The sequence below is a fragment of the Branchiostoma floridae genome, chromosome 3, assembly GCF_000003815.2.
Source record: "Branchiostoma floridae strain S238N-H82 chromosome 3, Bfl_VNyyK, whole genome shotgun sequence".
NCBI classification, from domain to species: Eukaryota; Metazoa; Chordata; class Leptocardii; order Amphioxiformes; family Branchiostomatidae; genus Branchiostoma; species Branchiostoma floridae.
This window is the reverse complement of record NC_049981.1, coordinates 34,179,650-34,204,937: the sequence shown is the minus strand read 5'-3', so window position 1 is coordinate 34,204,937 and position 25,288 is coordinate 34,179,650. Positions and strand designations below refer to the sequence as shown.

The following is a 25,288-nucleotide window of genomic DNA, read 5'->3' as shown; positions in this document are numbered from 1 at the left end:
TGGCTAGTTAGGTCGGTGACCATCTTGGCTGTCATGAGAGTGAGGGAGTTTACAGGAGAGTACATCTTCTCTTGTGCTTCCTTACGAGCATCTTGAGTGTACTTAACCTGCAGGAGAATGAGGGAACAAATGAATGAATGCCAATAGATGGATTAATGGACAGATGAATGAATGAATGGATGGATGGATGGATGGATGAGTAAATTTCACCTTGTTCATATCCCTGTATCTCAGCATGAGACATAGACAACAATAGACAACAAAACTTTTAGGACGCGAACCTCGCTTGCCAGTGCTACTGCCTCCTTGGCGTGGAGGTTGTCCATGGTATCCAGGGGCAAAATAAGACCTTGGCCCTTTTCCTTGTTGTACTGCTCACGGTACTTGTTCTAAAAACAAAACCATACAATAAAATCAATAAACAGACAATGAACATCATGCATACTTTTGCCATAGTTTTTCACATATCCTACACTACAGGATGCTCAGGCATTTTACCTTACTCTTCACACTCAAAGTAAGAGTCGGTAAAAGATGGAAAGGTTATCAACGAAACAAGAAAAACTGTTAATCCTTTTATCTTGACATGGGTACAAAAAACTTCATGAATTATTACACACATTACCAAAATATTATTATGCCAAACTCTGGATTTGAAAGAACATTTTGACTCTGCATAAAAAGTTCTAATATTCTGTCTAAAGTGTTCTAATATTCTTAAGTTCTAAAATGATGTTCAATATAAGTTGTTCTAATGTTCTAAATAATGTTCTTATCTTCTACATTATGTTCTTATGTTGAATCTAAGTTGTTCTAATCAATGACGTTCTTATATTCTAAATGATGTTCTAATGTTCTATCTAAATTGTTCTAATGTTCTAAAGAATGTTCCAAAGCTCTAACCTCACTCTGCAGGTCCGATGTCTCCTTAGCGAACACAAACTCTGGGTAGTCAGCACGGATGGTGAAGTTGGTCAGGTACTTCTTGTAGTTCTCCTGGTACAGATGCTGGAAAGAGGATATTCATTATTTTCCACTGAGATTGATGATTCAGAGATTTAAAAAATTCACTGTTGTCAGCATCTTTTAATTCCAGCACAGAAACAGTCCTTGACAACATCATTTCACAGTCTGACCTACATTGTGTCTATCAAAAATACACCAAAAGTGAAACTTACACTGACAGAAACAATGACCATCATCATTGATACATTATGATTTCCTAAATTTATGTGATGCTGAAAAGATTTCAAATTTGATACGACTTATAAGAGGTTCCATTTTTAAAGTGTCAAGGAAAAAATATGCTAGCAGCAACCAAAATCTAATGTGACCATGGCATGCAATTGTTTCAAAAACTTAAAGAACTACTTACATTTGATTTAAGCTTCTCAGCCTCCTCCACCATAGTCATCTCAGGAGTGAAGGGGTACTGACTGTGTCCCTTCTGCATGATCTCCTTAGCCTCGTCCTTGTAGACCACATCACTGACGATGTTCCTGATGTCGTCCGTGTGTTTCTTCTCCAGAGTTTCAAGAGGGGTGTAGCGCTGACCTCTGAACTCTGAGTGCAAAGTGCCAGCATCTCGGTCACTGTACTGGAGCTGTGTTAAAAAATTTACAAACATGGCTATCAGAGATGGCAGATTTTACATCCTTAACGTAATTGTAGAGCCCATGATGTATCTTAAGCCCCCACATTGCTTTGCATTCCCTTCCAGCTTCATTTATGTGTTCACAAACATGCACATACAAACACACACACGTCAAATACAAGCACACACACAAACACATGTACATGCATGTCAGACAAACCCAAAATTAGAAGTGCTCATTAGTTTTCTGGCAGTCCTATCCTTTTATTTGCATTACTCAAATCCTGAGCAAAACACAGTTATTGTTCGATTGCCTAGAAGTAAACAAAATTCCACTCTTAAGAGTTAGTAGTTAACGGGGCTACTTACAGAGCTCTGCAGTTTGGTGGCCTCCTCTGCCTGTTTGATGTGAGGAGAGTCGTACACAGGGATGTAGTTGGTTGGCCTGTCCTTGGTGTAGCTTTTCTGTAAAAGATCAACAAATATAGTTACTTTATGGAAGGCTCTTTGTTACATACTGTAGAATGTATATACTCTTGGTAAAATAGATAAACTAAAACTGATCATTTCAATTACTTTTTTTCTTCAATTTTTCCTATTTCGCAAGCAGACTTTCCTTATTCTGCAGTTCAATATTTTTTTTAATTTTCACTCAATACCCTTCTAATGATTTATCCATAACACCAACACCCACCCACCCTTTCCACAAGAAGCTGGACCATAGGCAAATAACTTTCTTTTACATTTTGTCTCTCAAATTCAACATTTTTATCTGTAGCAGCTAGCAAGAAGTAGAGTCTGAGACCCCTCTAACCCACCGTGCTCTGTAGCTGCTGCACCTCCTTAGCCCAGGCAACCTCAGGAGTGTCTGCAGGCACCTTGTGCTGAGACCTTTCCTTGTCTGCCTTCTCTTTGTACTTGACCTGTTGGACAATCCAAAGAGACTGTGTTTAGTAACACACTTGGAACCAGCATTAACTATAGACACGCATTACTTAAAGGTGATGGTCTTTTTCTTTTGGTATAGGATTCTTGACAAGGTTAGGACAGAAGTGACCATCAGAAATGATCTATAGAACATTTCGTTTTTGCCAGAAGACAACTGAAGTGCATATGACACATCCAAATTAAAGGGACATAATGTAAAATGTAAAGTTACTGTTTTCGGCCATTTTTCTACATAATGAGTTGAATCTACCTTATTACACTGCAGTAATAAGTAAATGAATTTGGTTGTGGCTTACTTTGGCTTTGTTAATTACCGCTAGAAAGGTGATAAAATGACGCAGATATGTTGGAAATAAGTTACAAATGTCAATCTGACTGGTGATTTTTAGGTTCAGAACATTTGAAATTTTGGCGCCAAATTTCTACATTATGTCCCTTTAAGTCCAGTTCAGTTCACCCTCAGGGAGGTGACACCAGGCTCTCCACAAATTTCTGTAGAGCATGACAGAGCAGAGTTGAGGAATTTGCCATTGTACAATGTGACTCAACTACTACAGTACCATTATGTAAAGAGTTTGTCTCAAAGGTGGTGGGGTACAAAATAAAGAACTCTCAGACACATGGGTCCATAGATAACATCCTCCTGTACCTGGCTGGTGAGTTGTGAGACCACTTGAGCAGTCATACTAGTCAGAGAGTCCACCGTGTTGTACATCTTCTCTTGAGCTTCCCTACGAGCATCCTGGGCATATTTCACCTGCAAGGAGTATAAAATTGTTTTCATCATTATCTTCAAATCATAAATTTAAAGAAAAGGACAACAAAATGTTAAGATTTAAAGCAATCACTGAATCCTTTAATCAATTCTTTTATTCCTCTTTAATGCATTTTTTTAGCTTGACTATACTTCTCACCTTAATTCACAGAATTAGTTGTATGAAAGAATACATACCTCACTGACAAGTTCTGAAACATCTTTAGCCCTCTTTTATCCCTCTTTAATGCATCTTTTTTAACTTGACTACATGGCCTTCTCGTCTTAATTCACAGAATTAGTTAGTTATGTATGTAACAATACGCACCTCACTGACAAGTTGAGAGACCTCTTTAGCCCGTTGGTTGTCCATGGAGTCCAGCGGTAACATGAGGCCCTGGCCTTTCTCCTTCAGGTACTGCTCACGATACTTGTTCTGTGACAACAAAATTAACATACATTGTAAACCTCTAAAAAATTCCATATGTTTCACTAAATTCACATTTTATCTCTTTCTAAAACGCTGCTAACAAATATCAATCAAATACCCCTTTTTCTTCAAATATTCCAGTACCAAAATCATAACTTTCAGCAAGAACAAGATGCTAAGAATTGTTTTTTGACAGATTCCAACTCAATCTTTATTACAGTACGATCAGTACTAGTGTAACAAATCTCAAGCATGGAAGCCTGCAATCCCAATGTTTGAACATGTAGCAGATAAATACCAGTAATAAAAAATTTTAGTATTATTTTTTAGCATCAAGAGAATTCTGATACTAACCTCACTCTGGAGACTGTCGGCCTCCTTTGCATGCTGGATCTGAGGGTCATCCAATCGGACAGAGTAGTGGCCACGCTGCTTCTCAGAGTTCTCCTTGTAAAGTTTCTGAAATAAAGATTAAAACATTTTAAGGCATTGCCTTGAGTATCATGTACAAGAATCCACCATTACCCATGTCGTACCTTGTAAAAAGTGTGCCCTAGTATATGCTGAAACGCAGCCAATAGTGACAGAAGCATATTACACTGGCTTTTTCAAAGCATCGTGCTTCACTTCAATACTAGTTTTCGAGTGTTAACACACAAGCATTGCAAATCAACATTCAAAACATATTTTACTTATAAGCTACAAAAGCATTGAAGTATGAAGGGTTTTATTATGTAAAAAGATCAAGACTATTCAACTTACTTCTGATTTGAGTTTCTCCGCTTCTTCCACCCTGGTCATCTCAGGAGTGAAGGGGTACTGACTGTGTCCCTTTTCCATAATGTACTTGGCCTCATCTCTGTAGTTATGATCGCTCTGGTACCCTGACACTTGCAGCATAAACTCGTATTGCGACGTCTCGTGTACAGGGAACTGCTTCACTTCTGCTTCTTTTACACCCTTCTTATATGGGATCTAGTAGGTGAGCACAAACAAAGTTATAGATGTTTTCAAATCAAGAATGAAGAAAGGAGGGAATGAAGATAGGTAGCACGGATGGAAGGCAGGAAGGAAGGTATGGAGGGAGAAGGGAAGGGAGGATGGAAGAAAGGAAGGAGGGAAGAAAGGATGGGAAGAAGGAGGAAAGGAAGAAAGGAAGGAGGAAGGGAGGAAGGAAGGAAGGGAGGGAGGATGGAGGAAAAGGAAGGAAGAAAAGAAAGGAACAAAAACACAACAAATATAAAACATTAATAACAATTGTTCATTTTTCACATTTGATGATAAACAAACAAATAAAATGAACTTACATCACTCTGTATCATGGTTGCCTGCTCTGCCTGTTTGATGGCCGGGGTGTCATAAACTGTCATGTAGTTAGTTGGGCGGTCCTTGGTGTAGTTTTTCTGTAAACAACAAATTACAGTTACTGTAGTACTTTGAGTCAGGCCAGCAATGATATTAAATATACAACAATGTTTAAACAGTTTATTGCAAGAAAAATCTCTGAGATATATGTAATTACAGAGAGCAAAAATGTGATGCAAGCAGAGAGGAAAACAAGGGAAAGGAAAATTATCTTCAACAAAAAAAGTTTGTACACATACATAGCTCTGAAGCTCTTGGACTTCCTTGGCCCATTTGACCTCAGGAAGGTCGGGAGGCATCTTGAGCTGTGGTCTCATCTTCTCAGCTGCCTCCTTGTACTTGACCTGCAGTCACAAGAGTTAAGACAAAGGAATCATAAGTCACCAGAATTATCAATTTACCCAAGATTAAGGTTTAAGACGATTTCATACTTGAAGTATCCAAGGGTTGAAGTCATTGGCAACATGCATGTTTGGGGCATTTTCCTAGATAAAGATACAGCAAAGCTTTAAAAGGAAGTGTACAGTTAGACATGCAAAAGATAAGTTTGACAAGTCAGTGATGTTACACTGATATGAGGCTTTGCAACAGTTAAGCAAAATTAATATAGACCTTAATATTGAGAACTGAAGTTCTTTGGAAGACAAAATTATTGTATCACAAGGAATAAAGGAAATAATGAACTACAGTCTACTAATAATTACAATAACTCTATTGGAAATAAACTTATAAAGCTTGATTCCTTTAGAAAAAAGACCAGCAAACATACCTGGCTAACAAGATCATGAACCAGTTTAGCCGACATGTTAGTAAGGGAGTCCACCGCAAGGTACATCTGATTCTGCATTTCTTTGCGAGCCTTGTCTGTATATTTGACCTAAAAGATATATAAAAAGAACACAATCTAAGTTGTTGAAACCATTAATTTCTATATGGTATACATACATCCTATAAATGTACAAGTTTGGTGCATTGACATGTAATACAAGGGAGAAAATTTAAACTCCTTGTTCATACATACCTCACTAGCAATGTCTGTGGCCTCCTTAGCTCTCATGTTTTCCATGGCATCCACCGGATAGAACTGACTCTTCAGCTTGTCCTGTAGGTACTGTTCCTTGTATTTCCTCTGTAAAGGTATCATGAAATGTTTAAGAAAAGCACATCTACTACCTTCCTATTAATAGCAGCGGAAAATGGTCTTAGTACACTAACTCCCGACTCAATCCAAAGTAAGGGCATAATGTAGCTGTTTCTCATCAGTGATTGAAAATGGTGAAAAATCACTGATAAAAAACAGTGGACGCTGTTTGAAACGTCTGATTGAATTTCATATTATCCAGCAGTAATATTGATTCAACTACATGTTTTTTTTATATCAAATATATTAATATGTCTGAGAATTTTACCTCGCTCTGAAGATCAGCTACTTCCTTAGCATGGATGAGGGCGGGATGGTCCAAACGCACAGAGAACTGGCCCTTCATCTTCTCATAGTTTTCCTTGTACAGTTTCTTAAAAAAAAAGGGAACACAATCAGTCTTCCTCGTAGAAAACAGACAGAAAATACAAAACAATCATCATCTATGTTGTAGGACAAAGGCACAAAGCAAGTTTACTTCAACAAGAACAACAAATCAAAGATCTACAGAGCAAATACGAGACACTGTGTGTGTTCTGTGCTTCTTGCTGCTCTGAGATTAAAAATTGATCAAAGTAAATCAGTGAAGAGATTCATTAGTTGCGTACATGTATGAGCATGGTTAATAGAGTTTTCATCTAACAGACGAGGGACTTCTTTTGATACCTTGAAACGTGTGTAACATGGTAAAGTTTAGAGTTCTTACATCTGATTTGAGCTTTTCAGCTTCTTCAACCCTGGTCATCTCAGGAGTGAAGGGGTACTGACTGTGTCCCTCTTCCATGATGGTTTTAGCCTCGTCCCTGTAGACATGATCGCTCTGGTACCCAGACACTTGTAACTGGTTAAGGTACACAGGAGTCTCGTGTACAGGGAACTGTTTCACTTCAGCTTCCTTCATCTCCTTCTTGTAGGGGATCTGGTAAGAACATAAAAGAAACAAGGGAAAATTATTAATGTCCAAAAACTAGAACAGTTTGAAAGAAAATTGAATATGATGATCATCATATAATTCCGTGCCAGTGAATATGATAAGAGATGTTAAGAATCTAAAAGAACAATGATTATGTTACTGTTATGTTACTGTCATTTCTTCCAACTTATAAGGTCATCAACTGTAATACCTTTTCCCACCCCCTCTCCCTAAAACATGTCAACTACATTTATCATCTCAAATGACTATCAGTTACAGTAACACTAATGTTATTAATATATACTAGGCAGTCTTAATCAAGCATTGTAAGACAAATGAATTTTCCAAATCTAAGGACATAAAACTTACATCACTTTGAAGCTTAGCCACCAGCTCAGCTTGCTTGATCAATGGAGTGTCATACACAGTGGTGTAGCTGGTAGGTCTGTCTTTTGTGTAGTTTTGCTGTAAACAAAGTATGCACCATGTTAGAACACACTTATACCACAATACTTCTCAATGGACCAAAATAAAGTGATGACAGTATGCAAAATTCGCAGAGAAAAGAATATACAATATTGTATGATAATCTCTGGAAGTGAAAGCAATTTGTAAAAAGCAAAAGTTCTTACATGGCTCTGAAGCTGCTGGACTTCCTTAGCCAACTTGACTTCAGGAAGGTCAGCAGGCATCTTGAGCTGAGGTCTCATCTTCTCAGCCTCCTCCTTGTACTTGACCTGTAGAAGCAAATTAATGCACAGTTATTAATGATAGAGGACAATAACGACCTAACACAAAACAGTAAAACCATTATGCCACGTTGCAGTATCTGCCTGCAGCTGCTTAGCATAACTCTGTGAATGCTACATATAGGTTAAATCAAGTTTGTTGTCATGTGAAAGCAAAGTTGTTTTTCCAAAATCATAGTTGGGAGTACATGACAGGCTGTGCATGCTGAACAGCCAAACCAGTAAATGAATAAATTATACTGTCGGTTTTCACAAACTTTTTGGCAGCATTCAGCTGCCTCCATCTAGGTACTATGTATTTTTGCCACTAACCGTTACAGTTGTACCTACCAGTAGTAACGTTTGTGAAGGTTAGACATCCAGGATATGACAAATATATGAAGGTTCAAACTCTTCTTCTGGATAATATCAAAATTTTATTCAGACATTCAGAATTTGTTCCATGAAATTGTTTGTCTTCATTTTCTTGTCACTGAGGAAGGAAGATGGATGTCTTCCGAAACGTCTGAATAAAATTTTGATATTATCCAGAAGAAGAGTTTGAACCTTCATATATTTAACTGTTACAGTAGTACCTACCATGCTGATCATGTCCATACAGGCCTTGGCTGTCAGGTTCCCCAGGGTGTCCACAGATGTGAACATTTGGTTCTGCATCTCATCACGAGTTGGCCTGGTGTACTTCACCTGCAAAAAGGCCCAAATATTTCAGTCAATTACCATGGCAACAAGTTATAAAGATTACATCTTTTGAAAACAACATCAACTGAAACCATGATGACAATTTCTCCCAACATTCTAGAGGTGCAGCATTCACAAAGTTTACTCTCAACTACAACAAAAGAATGGCATAACAATCCATCAATGTATGCCCTTAAGATAATGATGTTGATGGTGATGACGATAAGCACCACCAATGCCAAATGGTGTGTAAATGCACAGAACAGAGCTGAAACAGATTTACCTACTGTTATTTGGTGGCATATACAACTGTCTGTACCTTGCTGGCAAATAGGTTTCATAACAAGACTTAACCCTTCTGTTATTACCTGCATGTATGCAGGTATGGTTTTGATGCTGGTGGGAACTTTTCGGTAGCCGGGGATGTAGGGCGCTGTATCTCGTGAACGGATGGTGCGAGCACGACGATTTTTGGTACGTGGGTTGGGGATGGTAGCCTGACACTCAGGTGTGATTTTGGGCCTCCTGGCGCTTGACCTTGACATTGAAGGTGGCATTTTTTGTGTTTTTGGGGCACTTTTGGCGCTGTGTGTCCGGAACGATACGCGCGATTGCGACGATTTTTGGTGCATGGGTGGGGGGTTGTTGCCTGTTGCCTAGGATTGACTTTGGGCCTTGTCGCGTTTGAACTTGACCCGGCAGGTCGAATTTTGTGTCCGGGAGGGGTGTTTCCGGAGTTATATCTTCTGAACGGCTGGTGCTGGCGCGATGATATTTGGCACATGTGTCGGCGGTGGCTGAATAATGCTCAATTTTGATTTTGGCGCCCTTGGTGCTTGAACTTGACATTTTAGGTTACCTTTTGTGCGGGCACGGGGCGTGCGCTGTATCTCCGGAACGCAAGGTGCCATTGTGTTGCCATTTGGTACGTGAGTTGTTTGTGGTGTCCTGGTGGTCAGGTTTGATTTTGGGCCTCCTAGTGCTTGAACTTGATACTGTATAGGTTGACCCTGTTTTAGTGTGGTTGGGGCATCCTCCCAATATCTGCTTGGTTTTAAAAACAGATTATGGTTGGGTGTAGAACCATCATCTGGCCTGGGCCACCTTCAATGTATCAGGTTACTTAGTGGCACTGACAGTTTGCCAGATGACGGGAGTGTACAAGAATATATATCTGTTGGTCAGGTATAATTGAAGTTTGCTTATTACTCTTTGTGGTGTTTCTAGAGCTGTATAGTACTGAGTTTTAAGTTCCGGTACAAGTTCCTTTACCCTGTTGGCAATCATGGTTGAACTTGAACTTAAACAGAAGAAGATGCAATTTTCTAATGTGGAGGAGAACTGTATAGAGTGTGGGCATAAGAGAAAGGTATGTGTATGATTTGTCCTGTGTTTCTTTTTGTTTCTTTGGTAATGCCATTTCCATACTGTATACATGTAATTTGTTGTTTTGGGCTAGTCATATTCGCTTGGTTTTTGGGCCTGCTTAATCTATGGTTCAGGCAGGGTTAAGTGGTGGAGGCTTAGCTTTGTTCTGTTTTAAATTCAGTATCGTTTGTTGCATTTTGTCGCGGCAAATATATGATGAAATTCCCCTTCTAAGCAACTGCTCATTGGTTTGCGGGGATGTTTGCTGGGTGTTTGCTTTGACTACAACAGCTTCTGAACTTTTCAAAGCTTCCATTGCCAGCAGCTTGCCATCTATAAATGGGATTGACAAGGACATTTTTCATAGTAAATTATGCTGTTAAATTTGGCTTAGATACTACAGGAGATTTAGGTTTGGGTTGGATGGATTGAATGAAAATATCATACCACCCTGGGGACTAACTGTTGCTGCTGCATGGGGGCTACCACTATTCATGTTGTCTAATGTCTATGGAACTACAGATAAAAGTATCATTGGTCAAATTATGCGAGTAACATTCCGATGTCAAGTGAATAACACCCCAGAAATAAATCTTTAATGAATATCATTGGAAGAACACAAACCAAGGAGACTTAGCAGCTGCATTAGGTCAGTACATTGAAATAGGAAGATATTAGTATATCATGTGACAGAGTAACTACATGTGCATGGGCCATCTGAGACAAAAAAAGGTAGCGTCTCAACAACTTCAAAGTACTGTGGTTGGTTACATACTTAAGAAATCCAAAATAAGTAATGTTCATCCATGTCCAAACTTACAAATTCAGAAAATGGAATTTCAGAGTCAGACTTTTGCATGGTGCACAACCAACACAGTAAAAAGCTCATTTTTCCAACCACGTACCACAGACAAAAAGGCAAAAATACACAATAGGTCTACAGAAACCCAATACATTTCATGCAGGCCTGAGGTCTACGAACTCTTGTTGATACATGTGAGTGTGATGGGTTCTTTATGGTTAACTGTTAGAAAGAGAAGTCTCCATACCTCACTAGCAATGTCCATGGCCTCCTTAGCCCTCATGTTGTCCATGGCATCGAGTGGCAAGAACTGACTTTTAAGCTTGTCCTGTAGGTACTGTTCCTTGTACTTGTTCTGGAAAAATTAATAAAAGACAATGATAAGCACTCTTTTAGATACTGCTCTTTCTGTACTTGCCAAGGTACACTTGTTACTCTAATCATTATAGCCATGAAAAAGATATGTGGTGAATACACTTCCAAAATATTAGCAGGTAACGTTAATGAGAACTTGCTTGTGTCTAAGATACTCACCTCACTCTGGAGGCTGTCCGCTTCCTTTGCATGTAGGATCTGAGGGTCGTCCACACGGACAGAGTATTGGCCCCTCTGCTTCTCAAAGTTTTCCTTGTATAGTTTCTGTATTGTGTGAAGATAAAAAAATCATATTATCAAAACTATTTCATCTAAATTTTGTGCACAAGCTACTGTGACATTTGTCAAAGATAACAGATTAGACAGGGTTTGTTTCAATCCAAAAATGTACTCCATCAGAACACAGGCAGTGGTATACAAAGGAATGGCAAGTTCTAAAATATTCCAAAACATGCTCCATACAAACATGATTGGAGCATATTTTTACATACAAGTATAATTACCATTTTGGAATTATATATCAATAAACAAAGCATTTCTCTTTAATCTTTAGTCTTATCATCAAGATCATACCTCAGATTTTAATTTCTCCGTCTCCTCTACCCTGGACATCTCAGGGGTGAAGGGGTACTGACTGTGTCCCTGATGCATGATGTATTTGGCCTCGTCCTTGTAGTTGTTTTCACTCTGGTATCCAGACACTTGCAGCATGTACTTGTACTGCTCTGTCTCATGTACAGGGAACTGCTTCACTTCTGCTTCCTTCATCTCCTTCTTGTAGGGGATCTGGTAGGGGAGAACAGAACAAGAAGAAGCCCAATTAGTCTAATCATTATAGTCTGCCATACGTTCAATGAGCAAATTAGAGATTTCTTTCATCTCTACATGTTATCAAGTTTTAAAATATTTTTCCCAACAAAAAACTGCAGACATAATCTGTAAAAAAAAACAGCTTAACCTGAAATCATCATAATCATCAGTTGACATGTTTACACACAATGGGGTTATGCCGCCCTTCACTGGGTGACTGAGTAAGGTGAGGTAAGTACCCTTCTCAAGGGCACAAGATCGGTGCCACGGCAGGATTCGAACTCAAGACCTCTCGGTCCTGAGCCAAACACACTGCCCTGTGTTAAGTGATCTCACTGATAACCTGAAATACCTTTATGCAACAATTATGAGTTTTTTTCAACTAAATCTAAAGAAAACTGACAAATTTATACTTACATCACTTTGCAGTTGAGCCACCAACTCTGCTTGTTTGATGAAAGGGGTGTCGTACACTGTGGTGTAACTGGTGGGTCTGTCTTTTGTGTAGTTTTGCTGGAAAGAAAGGTACGGTATGTTTATACAAAGTAATGTAAAGATACCTTCTAATCAACAAATGTTAAAGGATCATATAAAAATTCACATTTAAGAAAGAATACCTTCTGATAAACAAATGTAAAATAATTACAGAATCCAGAAGAAAGGAAACATGGTTGTCTTATAAAAAAATATAAGAATTTTAAAGCTCGTACATAGCTCTGAAGTCGCTGGACTTCTTTGGCCAACTTGACCTCAGGAAGGTCGGGAGGCATCTTGAGCTGAGGTCTCATCTTCTCAGCCTCCTCCTTGTACTTTACCTGTACAGGAAATTCAATTATCAATTATCAAGGAGTCCACTGATATCTTAGCCATACATAGTGTTACATACATTGTACAATTTTTTATGTAAATGACTCTGAACATATTGCCAACCCTTCATATGTACCTGAGTGAAAACTCCTCTACTGATCTTACTTCATCTGCAATTCCTTAACATTACCATTTCTTTTTTTTCAGTCTACTGTAAAAAAAACAAAATGGTACCGATGGAACTGCTATTTTACATATACAAAACAAAGTCTACAGCACACCATACTCAATACATGCAGCCATCATAGACTTAATCCTGAAAATACCGTGACATCTATGCACCAATTCTTCATCTACTATTCCTTAACCTCTTGTTCTTAGCCAACAGCACACTACAGGAATAAGAGATGTTGAACATACCTGGCTGACCATGTCCATACAGGCCTTGGCTGTCAGGTTAGATAAGCTGTCCACAGATGTGAACATCTGATTCTGCATCTCATCACGAGTTTTCTTCACATATTTCACCTGAAAAGTAGAGGAATCATACATGTATTCCCTATTACCATTATCATATTGAATATCACCACTTTTACTGGATTGTCAGTACCTTCCAATTGAAATATGAAAGAGAATTTTGTTTGTGACAGATACATGGTACATGTAAAAACTTGGCCTGAAGTAGAGCCCTTCTTGCTTCAGTCCGCTCCCGAAGGTTGCTAGTTGTTGGCAGCGTAGCTACCTTTGGGAGCGGACTGAAGCAACAAGGCTGGACTCCAGGCTAATAAAAACTCGCAAGAGACATGTTAACATTCAATTTTGCCAAGTAAGCATAAGACTTGTATGACAAGTTTGACTCAGTCATACATGTACTCCTACTCCTATCAATAAATCTAGTAGGTTCCTTTAAGTAATGTATTGAAAAACAGAAGTCTTCACACCTCACTAGCGATGTCCATGGCCTCCTTAGCCCTCATGTTGTCCATGGCATCAAGTGGTAACATCTGGCCCTTCCCCCTCTCCTGTAGGTACTGTTCCTTGTACTTGTTCTGGAAGGATTACATGAAGACAATAATGACATAACTATACTATATATCATGAGTATACTCCATAAGTTATACTGAACATAATGTCAGTCCAATGTACATACAATGTTTGTGCATGTGCATGTACATATAGTAGACAAAGGCATACTAAGAAATTCTTGTATGCAATGACAGAAATGAACTAGAAAATCTGTACAACGTTTACTGTCAGTCAGTCTAGTTCAAACTACAGTTGTTACTAGAACGTCAGTACAACTTACCATGAAAATAACGATGGCAAATTCCACATTGTGAACATATGTACCATTATATGATGCCAGCACCATTATGTTGTAACACAATTTCTTAACAACAAAAAAATTAACATTTTGTACCTCGCTTTGAAGATCAGTTGTCTCCTTTGCATGAGTGATTTGAGGGTCATCAACACGGACGGTAAAGTGTCCTCGTTGCTTCTCAAAACCTTCCTTGTACAGTTTCTGTTTTGAACAAAATACAGAAAATCACAAGTTAGAGAAGCATTCATTTCAGTGCATAGAATGAATTACTAGTGACTAATTTGTATTTGAAGGCAGTTTAATCCCTACAATTGGATCAAATTTAGAGACTACTTCTGGATGTTTCAAGTGACATCTATCACTCTTATTTAGCATCACTTCAGAGCCTAAGACACTTAAGAAGAGTGATGGCATTCACTCAAAACCTCCAGAAGCAATTGTCAAAATTGAGTTGTCTATTAATACTGTTAACCTGGAAGTCTAACCTTAATTGACATTTAATATTTTACATTCTGCATAAGAATAAAAATGATAACAGTCCAACTTCCTACCTCAGATTTTAATTTCTCTGTCTCCTCAACCCTGGACATCTCAGGAGTGAAGGGGTACTGGCTGTGTCCCTTCTCCATGATGTATTTTGCCTCATCTCTATAGTTACGGTCGCTCTGGTAACCAGATACTTGCAGCTGGTTCAGGTACACGGGGGTCTCGTGGACTGGGAACTGTTTCACTTCTGCTTCTTTCACCTCTTTCCTGTAAGGGATCTGATGTAGGATAAAGAAAAACAAGGAACTTTAGTCAGTTCATGACATACCAATTTTAAACAGGTAAATTTTGAACTTCTTGTAGCTTTGTAATGCTCGTCACAGGTTTATCCGCAGTATTGTGTCGTTTTTAAAACCAGCAGCTATAGGTTACCCCATGGATTAAGGTAAACTAGCATTACATAGTCATGTATGTTTGTTCTCGTCAAAATTGTTCTAGCAAAAAATAAATTAAAAGACACCACCTCAAGAACTGATCAACAACAGTACTTACATGTAAACTGCACTTTTCAAATTTCTATCTTGTCTTCAAGTCTACTTCCATTTATCTCTACTAAAATAAAAGAAATACAGCACTTACATCACTTTGCAGTTGAGCCACCAACTCAGCTTGCTTGATGAAAGGGGTGTCATACACAGTGGTGTAGCTGGTAGGTCTGTCCTTGGTGTAGTTTTGCTGTTGGAAAAATGCACAATGTTTACAACGTGTGTTGAAGCAACCACCCTTTGATTCCAAGGCTTTTGTAAAGGGGAGACCAAAGGTGCTGCGCCCCAATGCCCAGACAATGCAACCCGGCCCCTTTCCCTGGGAGCAGATTCTTTGGCAAGCCTACTATTCAGATTGACCAGGGATCTACTGGGTAACACATGGCCACAGTCTTCAAATGTGATATGTTTCCTCTCAAAAAGTCTTAGAATGTCCCAATCTAACTTAAAATTCTATAAACTGAACATTTGGAAGGGGAACCCCATTGCCTCTGCTAAATATCTCAGAAAATGCAGGGCTCCCCAATGTCATTTTTTCTCCAAAAACTAATTACAGATGCTAAAAAAAATCACAAGACAGGAAACGAAATAATCCTCAAGAAAGCTTGAAGAAGGTCATACATGACTCTGAAGCTGCTGGACTTCCTTAGCCAATTTGACCTCAGGAAGGTCGGGAGGCATCTTGAGCTGAGGTCTCATCTTCTCAGCCTCCTCCTTGTACTTGACCATGCTGATCATGTCCATACAGGCCTTGGCTGTCAGGTTCCCCAGGGTGTCCACAGATGTGAACATCTGGTTCTGCATCTCATCACGAGTTTTCTTCACATACTTGACCTGAAAAGGATTTAAAAATATGATCCCTGTGATCTTACCGTCTCCAAATGTCTGTACACATACATTGTCAATGTCATTGTCATTGTCATTGTCGTATATTGTCAATGAAGATGATGGGCATAAAAGGTACTAAATAGAATATTTTTACAGTATGCTAACAATGCCTGTCAACATCATATCCACTTATATTTCTTACATTGTCAATGAGTATATTTTGTCAGAAATAGAAGAGAATAGAAAATACAAAGTTCTCTCACCTCACTCGCAATGTCCATGGCCTCCTTAGCCCTCATGTTCTCCATGGCATCCAGTGGCAACATGTGACCCTTCAGCTTATCTTGTCTGTACTGTTCCTTGTACTTGTTCTGGAAAGTGGAAGGTAAAAAAAAATACAACTAGAAAACTCAGGAGTTTTTTAATCTTACAAAATCGATTGAGACAAGGTGAAAGAGCCTTACCAATATGCAGGGACAAAGAGAGTATTACTATTAGAGATTTATTTTTGAGCTATCCAAAAGACAGGAATTTAGTAACTGTTCAATGTAATCTTCAAAGTTTTTGTGGTGATATTTCAAGAAGAAAAAAATGGAAATGTACCTCGCTTTGCAGATCAGTTGTCTCCTTTGCATGAGTGATTTGAGGGTCGTCCACACGAACGGTGAAGTGGCCTCTCTGCTTCTCAAAAGCTTCCCTGTACAGCTTCTGTAAACAACAAGACAAACATGTGCATGTTAGCTCTTTTCTTTTGAATAATCAATACAACAAATAGACCTACATGTAATCCATCCCAAGGCAGGGAATGGACAAATCAACTACAAAGGTAACATTTAAGCAAAAATTGAATATGGTACTCTCCCTGAACAAGGTCGAGTTAATGAGGTATAATGCAGAATGTTCTCCCTCTAGTCTTGTGTCAAGCTACTCGCATACCGTACTATACCATTAAGCTCACCCCAAAGTAGTGTGTGCAAGAGAAAAAAAAGAATTGGGGCTATGAATGGGAGTATCTGAGTAGCCAAACGTGATACATGTAGCCAGCCCAGATAGACAGCCCGACCTTTTCTGCAAACCTTTTCTGCTACAAAGAATAAAGAAGAAGAATGCACAAGCAAAAACAGTATGTTCTCTATAGTCTACCAAAAGATGTTACCTCAGATTTCAGTTTTTCAGCACCTTCCACTCTAGACATCTCAGGAGTGAAGGGGTACTGGCTGTGTCCCTTCTCCATGATGTCTTTAGCCTCATCCTTGTAGACATGGTCGCTCTGGAATCCAGATACTTGTAACTGGTTCAGGTATACAGGAGTCTCGTGTACAGGGAACTGTTTCACTTCTGCTTCCTTCATCTCCTTTTTGTAGGGGATCTGATTGTGAAGACACATTGGAAGAAGAAACTACCATTAGACTACTAAAACATGTGCTAAACAATCTCAGAGGAAAAGTAATAATCTTATGCAACTTTAATTGTGACCATTCTATTCTTGTATCTTTTTACCAGCAAAACAAGATATACCTTACAATTGTATCTCAAAAGTTAACAGACTTTGACAATCCCTAATAGCACTTCAGATGTCTTTAGCCAAAATTATAAGAAACATTTAATCATTTATCATAAGAAAGAAGACCTACATCACTTTGCAGTCTGGCTACCAACTCTGCCTGCTTCATGAGAGGAGTATCGTACACAGTGGTGTAGTTTGTGGGTCTGTCCTTGATGTAGTTTTGCTGTAAGAATATTACATTAAATTTGATTAATAAAGTTCTATCAAAACAATCTTCAACAATCAACAAAATGATGACAAAATGGACTATACGAATGTCCACTAAAAAAAACATGAAACTAAATAAGAAAATTCCTTACATAGCTCTGAAGCTGCTGGACTTCCTTAGCCAACTTGACCTCAGGAAGGTCGTGAGGCATCTTGAGCTGAGGTCTCATCTTCTCAGCCTCCTCCTTGTACTTGACCATGCTGATCATGTCCATACAGGCCTTGGCTGTCAGGTTCCCCAGGGTGTCCACAGATGTGAACATCTGATTCTGCATCTCATCACGAGTTTTCTTCCTGTATTTTACCTGGGAGATTTAAAAAAAATCTAATAACTAGGGACCACTTTGATTCATAAAACAATGTTGATATACCCATTTATGCCCAGAGGCAGGTTGCAACTGAATAATACAGTCTTCCTTAACAGGAAAAATAAAATAGCTTTTCTATTGAAAGGTTATAAGGCTACAAGTTCAATACAATTGTACATTTTTAGTTTTTCTTCAAACTTAAGGTAGTGGTTTATGATATGTTATGGCCTCACGTTTATAAATGTCAAATTCTGTGTTGTCAACATGTCCAACAGAGACAACTGGCCCAAATAGATAAAAAAATCATCTATTCACCTCACTAGCGATGTCCATGGCCTCCTTAGCCCTCATGTTATCCATGGCATCATGGGGCAGTTGATGACCTTTCCCCTTGTCATTCATGTACTGCTCCTTGTACTTGTTCTGGAAAAATTTTAGCAATGGAACTGTCAGCAAAGTACATGAAAAGTAATTTATTCAAAAGCTATGTTTACCAAATAAACAAAAAGTAACTTACATCAGACCTACAAATTGCAAATACACATTGCACCAGAGCTTTCAAACTGTATTCAAAACTGAGATATCTATGAATCAGAAAACATTACCAAGGCTATAACTTGGGCAAGAAAAATACTAGCCTGGTAATGTCTAATGACAAAATTCTGTTCATTTTGTGCAATAAACACTGGTCATTTTATTCTTGCAAAGACACAAGCCATTTGGAAATTCAAGCAAAATTGCTGTTCTACCTTCAAGTGAGATATCAGGTTGTAGCTCTTGACATACTGAGTATGATGATATGAAAATTATTATTGTACAACGTTCACAACTTAAGATATCATTGATGAAATATGCAAGGAGACCGCGGTCTTTTTAGAGCATCCCGATATCTTCTTGGGCCGCCCGTTGGAGAGAAATTGGAACACCGACGGGGTAAACTTACTCGGGCCGTCGGTCTAAACTCCCAACCCTACGGACAAAAGCCTAAAAAATCATGAAACCCGTCGGTTTCTTTGTGTCCCGAGGGCCGAGAATTTGTCTCCTCACACCTCTCAGAGGGGTATAAGGGAGAGGTGTGAAAGGCGTGAATTGAACAATAATACAACCCTCGGTCATGAAACGAACCCGACGGGCTCATATCATAACTGACGGTTTTTCAGTTAGAATGGGTTTGAGTTGATAATAAGCAAAATTCAAACCCCTCAGACTGTTGCCAGAGTGAAACAGTCATCGCTAGTATTCTGAGAATGGTCACCACTTCTCTCATCCTGAAGCAGCCCAAATTTGTCCAATAGTCAAATGTTGCACTGTGACAACACCTAAATAAACATTCTTTATTGTAACCATAAAAATACAAATCTGATATGCACTGGTATCTTCCTCACAAACTGAACATAATCCAAACTTTTTTGGATGTGAATAGTTTGTCTCCTAAAATTATCCAGTACTTATCAGTAGTAATATAAGGTGTGAAGGGACTTTTGTTTTCTACAAGGATGCAAACAATGAACTGCTGGGAGCTACAATCATTATGATTATCTAAGCTTTGGGGGTTTTTTTTTACTTCTTTTCTGGAAGCAGTGGAAGACAAAGTGTCCCACTTTTTTTAATAATGTGAGTGGGTTATGTGATGTTAACAGGCCTAGGGTTATAGTTTTGTTTTCGTCTTTAAACGTTTGGAAATTTTATGGGTTTTGTAGGCCTCTTGGAATAACTCTAAAATTTGTTTCCTTGTCATTCAATAGAAAGGCAGTTTGACTTAGAAGTAAAATGTACCATGTATTTCGTCTTTCACTGGTTTTGAAATACAATAGTTACACTCACAGGTTCTTTCGCCCACAGGTAGCATTTCGTGCTGCCATTTCTCAATTTCAAGGGGGTGGGTGCTAATTCTGAGTTTACACATTGCTGATCCTACCTCCTGTTTATCAAGTAACGTTATATAATTTTCCATTGAGTATCCACTATCCCTTCTTTAGTTTGTTGGAAAATCTTAACTTACCATTATCTTTAGACAGTGTATGAAAAAAATGTCTGGATATATACATCTTCCAGTCTTTTTCTTAACAATTGACATATAAGGTACATGTACCTGAGAGAGTGCTCCCAAATAATAGAAGTTTATTTGCAAGTTCATGCCTGAGGGCTAATTGCAAGTACATGGTATAAACATAGGATATATGTATATACAAGTGACAATGAACAGATAAACAATACTCTACTCTAATTAATACTAGTGTTGACTTCTTTTTTGGAAACAGGGAGACGAAAAGCCCTTTTCTACAGTTTCTGGGTTCTGTGATTTCAAGAGATTGAATAATCAACAACTACTGTCAATTATCCATTTAGTGTGAATGACCTTTGTTGTCTGCTGTGTTTCACTTTGCATACAAAAAGCACAACAGTTAGAAATCTTTCTGTGCAATCTTTTTGTGTATTCTAACAATTACCATGTTAAAAAGATGAAGGTTTGGCTCTTAGATTCAGGCTTTTGTTTCTAGTTCAATCGTCAGGCTTTCCTTTTGTCTGCCTGAGCCAAACACCATACACTTTTAAGGGTTAAAAAGAATACTTGACAAGATAGAATTAGAAAGCCACATAGAACACATTAAAAAATAATTCAAAACAGGTTCAAGCTTAAACACATAACACTTAAAAAATTAATTCAAAAGTTTGAGCCTAAGCTATGTAAGGACTAAAGGAGAGTTATAAGCATCATCAGATGCTAATCTAAAAACGGTTTTGTTGGTTTTGGTAAGCCCGGGATTGATTTGTGAGTATAATTCTCCAAACCATGGCTAAAGTTCTAGGTAATACTATAGTAGCTTGTTCTAACCTGTCAGAGGTGGACCCCTAGTTCTGCCTCGGTGTTAGATCAATAGAAAGAAAGTTTATTTGCAAGTTCATGCCTGTAGGCTAATTGCAAGTACATGGTATAAACAAGATAGGGAATACGCATATGAAACAACCAGAGGGGCGAGGTGTTGTCATGGTCAGTTTGGCAGCGCTTGAACCCCACTGTTACACATGTAACAATGAACTGTGATAAATATTAATTTCATTCAAAGAGACAACTCAAATACTATACATGTATCTAGATAGGTTGGGTAACTTCTTTTTTGGAGGCAAAGAAAGACAAAGAGTCCCGCTTTTTCTATAATTTGTGCTCAGAGCTGTTGGTGTGCACATGGTCAGTTTGGCAGCGCTTGAACCCCACTAATATTCAGATTTGCGAATAATTGTCATCATGTCAACACAAAAGCAGCTTGAATTTGTCTTACCAAGGAGGTTAAAGAATCACTCTTTCTTTAACCTCCTTGGTCTTACATCCGGGTACATGGGGTCATAGTTGGCAGCGTCATGTGTGAAAGTGGAAGTTTTTTACTTTCAATGTATGGCTTCCATGAACTTTACCCACAAAACTGTCTGGATTTCACCTTTGTGATAGTGAAACAAAATTGAATCATGATATAAGTATTAAACCGTTGTAGATTCTATTCTGACTGATGATCTGTTCTCAAATCTTGAACTTTTTCTTTAAATTGCACTTCATATTTCAATCCTGGATTACTGTTGAAATACTTGATATGCTTTTGTTTACACTATACTTCAAACTATAGCCTTTGGTTCAAGGGTGGGAACATTAGCTCCATTTATGAGATATTCACCATTTGAGAATTGAAGTTGAGACTCAAAGGATTACACTGCTGTCTGTGACTGCACGGGTGAGCCTTGCGTCATCCAAGTCTGGCTGCAAAAATGCCTGTTTGTACTACCAGAAAGTATGCAAATAGCTATGCCCACGAATAACAATTGGGAGCCAAGAGTCATAAAAGACAATGGTTCTTTTACCAGGTGTCATTGTTGGTCAGGCGTATTCAGTATTCAAATTCCTGTTGCACACTTGACAAAACACCTTGACAGAACTAGGAAAAAAACTGGGATACAAGAAAAAAAAAAGTAGTGTTTTCTCTGTGAAAAAACAAACAAACTAAATACCTGATGGATATTTTTCTGGCTCACACTGTCACAGTTTTATTCATCATCAGGTACCTTTTCATTAGCAAAAAAATAATTGTCAAAGCGCGCAAAGCCTGGATGCACAGCCTCAAATGTCTAACCAAGGAGGTTGAAAAAAGGAAACCTCCTTGGTCTAACTCGTTCATTAGTTTCACCTGATAGCCTTCTGAGAATATCCGATTCCTGTGGTAAACCCATTCTGTTATATGTTTGTGAAATTTGGGGTTCTGAGAAATTATGATACATCTCTGATCGAAATTACACACAACCAATTCTGCAAAAACATTTAGGCATTCATCCAAGTTGAAGTCTCTAGAAATAGTAGTAATTTATATGCGCATGTAGGTCCGAATTAGGCAGATTTTCCACTAGACATAGATATTTCCGTTCGACTTGTAAAATATTGGCTAATAAAAAGTATGTAATGTTTCACACAAATCGATTTTACTAAGCATCCATTTACAAGTAAACGCACTCTTGGAACAGCACAACTCTCTTGTAAATGGCTGGAGAAGTTCATTGTTGCAGCATGTTAAAGAAATACTTGATTATAGTGGATATTTTTATCTCTGGTACTCAGACAACTCACTCTGTGACCCTGTATATGTATGTTATCTGATAAGGAACAGAATTACAGATATGTATATCCAGACGTTTCTACATAATATAAGTATAGATATAGATTCCCCACACCCACAGACGAACAGAAAGCCACTTTTCTCTTGAAATCGCAGAACCCACAAACTGTAGAAAATGTGGGGCTTTCCGTCTCCCTCTGCTTCCAAAAAAGAAGTCAAACCCAACCAGTTTAGAAATAGCCAACACTAGTATTATAGTAGAATATTGTTTATAACTGTTTATTGTCACTTCTATATCTCCTATATTTACACCATGCACTTGCAATTAGCCCTCAAGCATGAACTTGCAAATAAACTTCTCTATTCATCAACCCAGATTAGACATAGGCTGAGTTCCTCACAATTCAGCCCCCTGGTTGCAAAGAGAGAGTAGTTGGCCCACCAAATAAATAATAATAAACTGGCACCAGCCACCCTGCTGGGAGGCCAGTGGCAATTTCGTTATCTAAGAAGGTTACAAGGACAATCCCTAAGTCTTGTGTGATTAAAACAAAATAATAAATATCGGACCCGGTGTAGTTCCTTGGGCAGACAAGGCTGTGCTTTTCTTTCAAAGATAACTTTTCTTCATATGAATCATTGAAATCAAGCAAATTGTATTGATTTAGCTAACTATATACAAAATAACCTTTTCCCGCCTTTAGCGGGGGACGGGTCAGTAATATTTCCCGAGGATCTTCTGTCCACCCCGTCGGTCTGTACCTGAGTTGCCAGGTAGTCTGAATTTGTCATACACGTGCTAATTACACAAGCTTACCAGGTGTGAATTCTTTTTGAATAACAGCTTTTTGGTGCATTCTATTTAATTCAGTGATTTTCATGGTGTTAATTGTATGCGGTCTTCAATCGGGGTAAGCTCTGAAGACCGACGGTTTGACTTGATTGAGCCAGCGGGCTCAAGAATTTTCTTCGGGTTTCGGTGTCTAACCCTCGGGATAAGCAATTTTCAAAGTCAAATATCTCAAAAAATTTGTACGTTATGACCATAAAAAAGGAGCCTCATACTCCAGATAACATGATCTTTCCAATGGTATGTAAAACTTTCATGTATGTTCAGGAAGAAAAAAGTTGAAAAATGGGGATTTCAAGATGTCCGCGTTCAAATCCGGAAAACAACTTTCCTAGAATGGAGTGACTGGTGTTATATGTCACAATTTCTTTTTTGATAACTTCATATGTCAAATAGCACCTAACATTTTCCTTCGCATGAGTGATTTGAGGGTCGTCTACACGGACAGTGAAGTGGCCTCGTTGTTTCTCAAAGGCTTCCTTTACAGATNGCATGTTCAGATCTCATGATCAAACCCGGAAGTTCCACTGCAACACGCTATTATCGAAACAAGGTCTCATCACGGCCCACCCACGTACCAATATTTCCATCTAGGCATACTGGAGTTAAATTGGTCAACTATACATATGAGACGTCTCTGTCAGATCTCTGCCTGCGACATCAATCACCAGTGGTCAGCCCTCGCTGCAGACCGAGGCCTGGCGAAGCACAGTCCGGATATACCAGGCAGTATCCTCAAACCGAGGCCTGGCGAAGCACAGTCCGGATATACCAGGCAGTATCCTCAAACCGAGGCCTGGCGAAGCACAGTCCGGATATACCAGGCAGTATCCTCAAACCGAGGCCTGGCGAAACACAGTCCGGATATACCCAAACCGAGGCCTGGCGAAACACAGTCCGGATATACCAGGCAGTATCCTCAAACCGAGGCCTGGCGAAGCACAGTCCGGATATACCAGGCAGTATCCTCAAACCGAGGCCTGGCGAAGCACAGTCCGGATATACCAGGCAGTATCCTCTTTCGAGAAGAGCCGCAAAGCTGCACACGAGGAGAAGCGCAGCAGAAGGAAGAACTGCCCCGCCGTGGCCCAGACCCCCAACGAAGCATTCCCCTGTGACCGCCGTGGACGGGTGTGTCTGTTCCGCATAGGACTGACTAGACACCAACGAGCATGTGGCCGACGTGGACAGCCCCTAGATGATTCGCTCGCGAAGTCCAGCCAAGGAAGACATAATTGATACATATAGGAAGTTTATTTGCAAGTTCGTGCCCGAGGGCTAATTGCAAGTACATAGTATACACAGTGGACAGTCATAAACAATGTTCTAATCTAATACTAGTGTTGGCTATTTCTAAGCAGGTTGGGTTTGACTTATCTTTTTTGGAAGCAGAGGGAGACGAAAAGCCCCACATTTTCTAAAATTTGTGGGTTCTGCGATTTCAAGAGAAAAGTGGCCTTCTGTTTGTCTGTCAATGTGGGGAAGTTGGGATAAGTCTTTGTGACTTCTCTAAACAGGGTGATTCTTTCGGTTTCGTTGAATGAACATTTGGAAATGAAATGTGTTTCGTCTCCCACTGCTTTAGATGTACAATATTTACAAATCCTTTCACACACTGGTAATCTCTTGTATCTCCCTCTTTCCACTTCTAGAGGATGAGCGCTAATTCTGACTTTGCTTATTGCGGAGCGCAGCTCGAAATCAACTAGTTCTAAGTATTTCTCTCTAGCGTATACAGATTTACAAGTTTTGTAGAATCTCAGCTTACCGGTATCTATACTTATATTATGTAGAGACGTCTGGATATACCTATTGGTAATTCTGTTCCTTATCATATT

At 38.9% G+C, this 25,288-nt stretch overlaps 1 protein-coding gene across 1 annotated transcript in view; it reads right to left on the bottom strand.

Moving 5' to 3' along the window:
* The window catches only part of LOC118411902 (nebulin-related-anchoring protein-like), a gene marked incomplete at its 3' end in the record, with an annotated part of 31,758 nt that continues 6,470 nt past the window's right edge, over positions 1–25,288 (bottom strand). Inside the window, 25 exon segments of the mRNA XM_035814394.1 lie at positions 1–107; positions 282–389; positions 904–1,008; positions 1,376–1,603; positions 1,964–2,059; positions 2,413–2,517; positions 3,192–3,299; positions 3,625–3,732; positions 4,081–4,185; positions 4,489–4,701; positions 5,034–5,129; positions 5,331–5,435; positions 5,861–5,968; positions 6,113–6,220; positions 6,501–6,605; positions 6,939–7,151; positions 7,515–7,610; positions 7,778–7,882; positions 8,474–8,581; positions 10,993–11,100; positions 11,280–11,384; positions 11,694–11,906; positions 15,187–15,282; positions 15,714–15,926; positions 18,318–18,425. Of these exon segments, the coding sequence (XP_035670287.1) occupies positions 1–107; positions 282–389; positions 904–1,008; positions 1,376–1,603; positions 1,964–2,059; positions 2,413–2,517; positions 3,192–3,299; positions 3,625–3,732; positions 4,081–4,185; positions 4,489–4,701; positions 5,034–5,129; positions 5,331–5,435; positions 5,861–5,968; positions 6,113–6,220; positions 6,501–6,605; positions 6,939–7,151; positions 7,515–7,610; positions 7,778–7,882; positions 8,474–8,581; positions 10,993–11,100; positions 11,280–11,384; positions 11,694–11,906; positions 15,187–15,282; positions 15,714–15,926; positions 18,318–18,425 (3,170 nt within the window).